The sequence below is a fragment of the Clupea harengus genome, chromosome 23 (assembly GCF_900700415.2).
Source record: "Clupea harengus chromosome 23, Ch_v2.0.2, whole genome shotgun sequence".
NCBI classification, from domain to species: Eukaryota; Metazoa; Chordata; class Actinopteri; order Clupeiformes; family Clupeidae; genus Clupea; species Clupea harengus.
In genome coordinates this window covers 21412288-21418512 of record NC_045174.1, presented here as the reverse complement: position 1 = coordinate 21418512, position 6225 = coordinate 21412288, and the positions used below count along the sequence as shown (strand labels likewise).

At 44.0% G+C, this 6225-nt stretch overlaps 1 protein-coding gene across 1 annotated transcript; it reads left to right on the top strand.

Moving 5' to 3' along the window:
• Window positions 1-1457: 1457 nt before the first annotated feature.
• Window positions 1458-4892, top strand: LOC122128674 (progestin and adipoQ receptor family member 4-like). The gene is made up of 3 exons (XM_042703160.1): window positions 1458-1672; window positions 3466-3684; window positions 3962-4892. The coding sequence occupies exons 1-3, from the start codon at window positions 1507-1509 to the stop codon at window positions 4393-4395; spliced, it is 819 nt and encodes a 272-aa protein (XP_042559094.1). The 5' UTR covers window positions 1458-1506; the 3' UTR covers window positions 4396-4892.
• Window positions 4893-6225: the final 1333 nt, after the last annotated feature.

Below are 6225 nucleotides of genomic sequence, written 5' to 3'. Positions count from 1 at the left end.
TTGAGAGTGCAGTGGTTTTATAGTGTTATTGTATTCAGTCAGTGTATTTCAGACACCGTCAATTGAGTGTAATCACCAGTATGTACCTGTTGAACTGTACCTGTTGAACTCATGTTGAACTGTTGTGATGAACGTCCATGAACTCATGTTGAACTGTTGTATTGTGTCTTCAGGAGGCAAAGAACCCAAATATGACCTGAATGGATTCTTTAGTAATGGTTACCAAGGTGAGCATCCACTTGACACGGAAACACATTGGGACTTGTTTTGTTTACAACCTACCAAACAATTCAATAAGCATTCATAATAGCATTCTTTAAGGGCTGGGTACTTCCCCGTTGAACTTCTCTTTTTTTTAATCCACTACTTCCTTCCTTTTCTGTCCGTACAGGGTAATTAAGCAGAGGGGAACCACAAAGAATAAATATGTATCTTTTACTTGATATGTTTGTGTTTCTGTTGTCATGATTGTTGTATATTTTGTATTAATTACATCTAGTTTTTATGACTGTAATTGACCATACTTTTGTATTATTGTCCATATCCCTTGTAAACAAATGCTTAAGAGTCTTTTCTGTCAAATGCTGAGTTTAGACCGGTTGTTTTTAAAGTGCATAAAGTTTGTCTTTCAGCTGAGGTGTTTTGGAGACCTTTGTGTTTTTCATGTTAATCGTATCACTTCATTTCTCATGCTTCATAAATAGAAAACTGCTCTGTTAAGAAATGTTGACAATCAAGCTGTTGTAAGAATAGACAGAAGAAAGATATTCAACTCCACATTCTATTGAATTTACCTGAAAGCGCATGTTGCGTAGAACATTGCGCAGCGCAAGGCACTGTATAGTCCAGACAGATACATTTATTTGCGTGAGAAAGCTGTGTTATACTTCCTGTGGCAAGCACCTGTATGATTTTTAGACACTTTTGATTTAATAAAAAACTTTAAACCATAAACATTGTTGATCAAAGTTTCTTTCTCCCGTGACAATGTGATGGCGCACTGATTGCTTGCTCTCTTTATTAACGGTTTTAATATTTGAGGTTTTTAATTCACTATCAATTTCAACGGTTTAAATATTTGAGTTTGTTAATTCGTTAAATTTAGTTTTACTTCAGAAGTTTTACCTATGCGCCTCTGCATGTAATGCAATTTCGCCTTGGCTCGAGGCTGTGACGGTAATCCAACAGGATGCTGGTATTGGCCGCCTGCTGAGATGTAAATCGCGCGCAGTGATTGGACACAGGTGCAGCTAACGGAGTCCCGCAAGCTGCTCAGGTGTCTGCTCAGGATCCCGGGGGATGATGGACGATCGGTGGCACGGGCCCTTCACAAAAGGAGCAGACAATGTTTTAGCGGACCGGTTTAGAATTAGACGATTGCTAGTCTATTAGAATTAGAATTGTTAACAGGCTACACTGGCGAACATGTTGATGGAAAGTTGACTTAACATCTTCAGAAGGAACGGGGGAGGCGAGCGCAGCATTGAATTTATCTAATAGTGTACCATGGCTTTCATTAAAAAACCCAAACTGACCGACTTCAAGAGCTCGCCTCCTCACCTGCAGTTTAATGACTTTGTTCTGACCGGTTACCGTCCCATCTCCACTGTGAAAGAATGCCTCCACAGTCTGTTCTACCTGCACAATGAGCTTGGGAACATATACACGCATGGTAAGCCATCCACTCCTTTGCAGAAAGTAGCCTAACCATAGTTGCAAATTCCATGATAATTGCTAATAAAATAAAAATGCACATTATTTTGCACACTAGAGACAATGTCATGCATATTCTGTAGGTCTCTGGTGTTTTACTCCGGGTATAGTTGAACATCTAGAAATAGTTTTGTGTAGCCCAGGATATGCCTGCGCTAAATACTTCCAGATTAGCCCGTCAAATCATCTCTTCTGCGACGGGACCTTTCAGCAACTGCCTAAAAGAGAGTAGGCCTAGAGAATAGAGAAATCTTGTCATTTTACCGATTCCGTAAAACCTCCTTGACCCGGCCATGGTAAGGGTCAACTCTCACTAACGACAGTTTATGGTAACCTACAACATGTACACTTTTCACTCTCCACTAATGGCCCTACAGGGTGTTTGTGAGATTAACATAATCGGGTCAGGGAAGCGGCGTCCTTAGGTGGCGTTTGGAGTGGGGTGATGTCTTTAAATAGACCTGTAATTGCTTAGCAATTACTGACCTGTCAGCAATTTCTAAGATCATTGATCAGGATAAATCATCTTAAAGGGCTTGCAATATTGGCATTGCAACCATATTTTCTCCTCTGGTAGTCTTAGATCATGGACATAAGCCTAACATTCTTAAACCATTTTACCTCACTGTATCTAGACCGTTGTTTTTTATTCTGTAGTCTTGGATAGTAGACCTACAAACCTTTCCTCTGTAATACAAATTACGTTAACCATAGGCGCCTGGCTGATACTTCCGCCCTTGAACTGATAGTGTGCGACTCCTCAACCGTGCTTACCCTGCTAAGACCGTTAACGCCGTTAATAGCATTTTAACAGTCTTACAAAGCATAACAACGGCAGAGTGTGATTAAGGCAACCCCCTACCTACATCCGCCTAGCTCAAGAGACGACACTGCGAAACGCACATAGTGACCACATTCACATGAACTATAATGTGATGTTTTTATTGGGCTCTGAGGTATATGGCAGTCATGTAGCATCACAGAGTGCAGCAGTCAGCGTGTCTTCTTCTGTAAAATCACTCTCCGCATTATTCACATAGAACCATGAATTGAGTGACCATACATAATTAGACGGACACTTGACAGAGGACGAGCAATACAGCCATCTAGTCTAGCATCTTATACCTCAAACCAAATAAGCCAGTGTGACACTGCAACACTTTGTAAAAATGAACTTTAAAACGACAACTTTAGATAACCAAGCGCTCGGCCTTGGTTCTTGTAAAGCGCCTGAAGATAATGCCATCGTTAATGATGCAATACAATTGAAAACACTAGCTGACAGAGTCAAAGCAACAAGTAAGTGTCTACCTGTTTCTTCTCCTCCCTTTAATGCCCATGCATCCCTCCTGTTTCTTCTCCTCCCTTTAATGCCCATGCATCCCTCCTGTTTCTTCTCCTCCCCTCACTTCCTCATGTCTCTGCCATCCTGCCCTTTCCCTGGATGTATTACCCCTATCCTCTTCCCTTTCCTCTTCTTTCCTCTTCATCCTTCTCTTCTCTCTCCTGTCCTATAATTTCCCTCTTTTCTCTTCTCCTCTCCTCTTGTTTCCTTTTCATCCTTCTCTTCTCTCTCCTGTCCTATCATTCCCCTCATTTCTCTTCTCCTCTCCTCTTGTTTCCTCTTCATCCTTCTCTTCTCTCTCCTGTCCTAATATTCCCTTAATTTCTCCTCTCCTCTCATCCTCTTCCTCCTCTTCCTCCTCTCGTCTCCTCTCATCCCCTTCCTCTTCCTCGTCTCCCCTCCTCCAGCCATCCCTTTCTTCTGCTTCCTGCTGCTGCTGCCTCTGAACATTCCGTGGACCCAGAGGGACGCTGGCTGGATCTGTGTGCTGCACTACCTGGCCTGCCTCTCCCCCACCGTGGGCTCCGTGCTCTACCACCTCTTCATGAACCACGAGGGGGGCGAGGTCATCTACGACACCCTGCTCTCGCTCGACATGTTCGGAGTGTGCCTCGTCAACACCCTGGGTGAGACGTGTGTGTGTGTGTGGGTTTGTGTGTGGGTGTTAGAGAGTGTGTGTGTTGGGGGTGTGTGTGGGTGTTAGAGACTGTGTGTGTGTGTTGGGGGTGACCTCTCTCTTTCTTCCTCTTTTTCTCTTTTGTCCTCTGTCCTGTCTCCCCTTTCTCTGTCTTTCACTTTCAATTAACGTTGTTTTTTTTTTACTGCCATTCTCTCCCTCTCCCTCCTTTTTTACATCCCCCTCTCTCCTTGTCATCCTGTTCTCTCCCCCTCCCCCCCTCCCAGGAGCCCTGCCAATCATCCACATCACACTGCTGTGCTACCCCGATGCCCGCCGCGTCGCCCTTCTGGCGTACTCCTCGCTCTCGCTCTACGGCGTGTACTCGGCCGTCACGGCGCGCAGCAACATGCGCCGCCTCCAGGCCTTCTTCTGGCAGGCCGTCTTCCGCCTCTTCCTCTACCTCCTGCGCTGGAACGGCCCCGGGACAGGAAGTCCCACCTCCATGTACTTCTACGCCGTGATGGATTCGCTGGCGGTGCTGGGCGGGCTGGTGAACGTGACGCGGATGCCGGAGCGGATGAGCCCGGGCAGGTTTGACTACTGGCTCAACAGCCACCAGATCATGCACATGCTGGTGGCCCTGTCCATCGTCTACCTCCACTGGGGCATGATCGAGGACCTCGTGTGGCTACGCAACTTCCAGTGCCCCCCGGAGTGAACCGGGAACCACCGGAGTTAACCAGGAACCACCGGAGTGAACCAGGAACCACCGGAGTGAACCAGGAACCACCGGAGTGAACCGGGAACCACCGGAGTTAACCAGGAACCGCCTCAGGAAACCAGCCAGCACAGAAATAGAATCCGTAGATTCCTACTCTACATACATTCATTCTTATTTACAATACTGACAATGAATACAAGGTGCCCGGAATGAGGTCTGGTGTCGAAGAAAAAGTCCTCAAAAGACAAGGGCTTAAGGATGTGCTTGAATAAGTTCGTTTATTGTGTAATTTGTCAACAACGGGTATTATTTTGTTAATAACAGGTGTAAAATTATTATTTTGTTAATAACGGGTGTAATATAATTATTTTGTTAATAATGGGTGTAATATGCATTCACATGCTCATAACAGGGTTGAATGATATCGACAGCAAAGTGGAAGACAAACACCTGGTGCTTTTTGCTGTTCTATGTATTCTATCTCTATGGTCAAGCCATCGTTGCGGTTCTATGTATTCTATCTCTATGGTCAGGCCATAGTCGCTGTTCTTTGTATTCTATCTCTATGGTCTAGCCATCCAAGCCTGCAGGCCCAGGTCTTGGAGAGCCACTGTTTGTTCAGGATTTTACTCCATTGAAGACTGACTCTTAATCATGAACCAAGGAGAAATATTATATAAAAAAGACAGGTGACCACTAGGAGGAATACCAGTGGCTTGGGAAATAATGGGGGGGGGGTGATTACAAAATGTATACTCCACACCCTCTGAGAAGATTTTACTGGTACTGATATTGAGCAATGACAACATGAAAGCAACAGGATTTAAACAGCATTTTTACAGGATAGATAAAGAATGTGCTCAGTAGCTGTAAACCTGACAGACAGTAAGTAAGCTCTGTTGTGTGGGAATAGACCGTTGAGAAAACTTGTCTTTTATCTTGAGATTTGCCAGATGCTTATTGTCTCAAAGGCACTTATAAGAGTAGCTTTTTCAAAGTTACAATACAACAGAGATTATCATGGATTTATGGAAGTTAGCGTGATGTTTATTTTAGGTCACATCGGCCAGCCCTACTTAGTGATGAACTATTTTGCCGGGTGTCTTCTTTGTTTGAGTGATATGATAGTCTGTGAGGTGGTGAACTATGACCTTTGCCATGAGCTTGCACTACCTGGAAACAAGGCCAGAAAAGCCTATGAGGTTTCTAACCAAATAATGTGAACGCTATGCAGTTTTGACAATGATGCCCCTATGGCAGTAAAGCACTACTGTCAAGTGGCATATTTTAACTACTTATACTTGAATTTTAAAAAGATGGACTGCTTGACACTGACTGTTATGGTCTGAAGCTGAAGGTTATTTGTACCCATTTGTGAGGTTTCTTCACGTGGTGGTTGGGGTTGCCTGAGGGGCCAAAGGTCAGACTCTACAGGTATCCAGACAACTGCCTGAAGGGAAACCTAAATCTGCCATTTTTAAACTGATCAGTTTCAGATTTTGAAGATTTATTTCTGAAATCTTGCTTAGCGGATCCTTCCACCCTCAAACATGTTTCCAAGAGGCGTACTCTTGGCTCAGTATACATGCAGTAGGTTTTATCAAGTCATGTAGTCTCTATTCAATACTGGTGCAATAAACAAAGATATGTTTTAACCAACCAGTATCTCATGGTCATCATTCCACCAAACTGGAAACTACAATTCCCAGGATCCTTTCAGTGACATTTGTAGCTGAATGACTAAACAGTGAAGTGATTGATGCGGGGTTCTGCAGATTCCAGTTGTTATACATTTATTAGTCCTGTCGTATTGCAGCTGGAAATGTT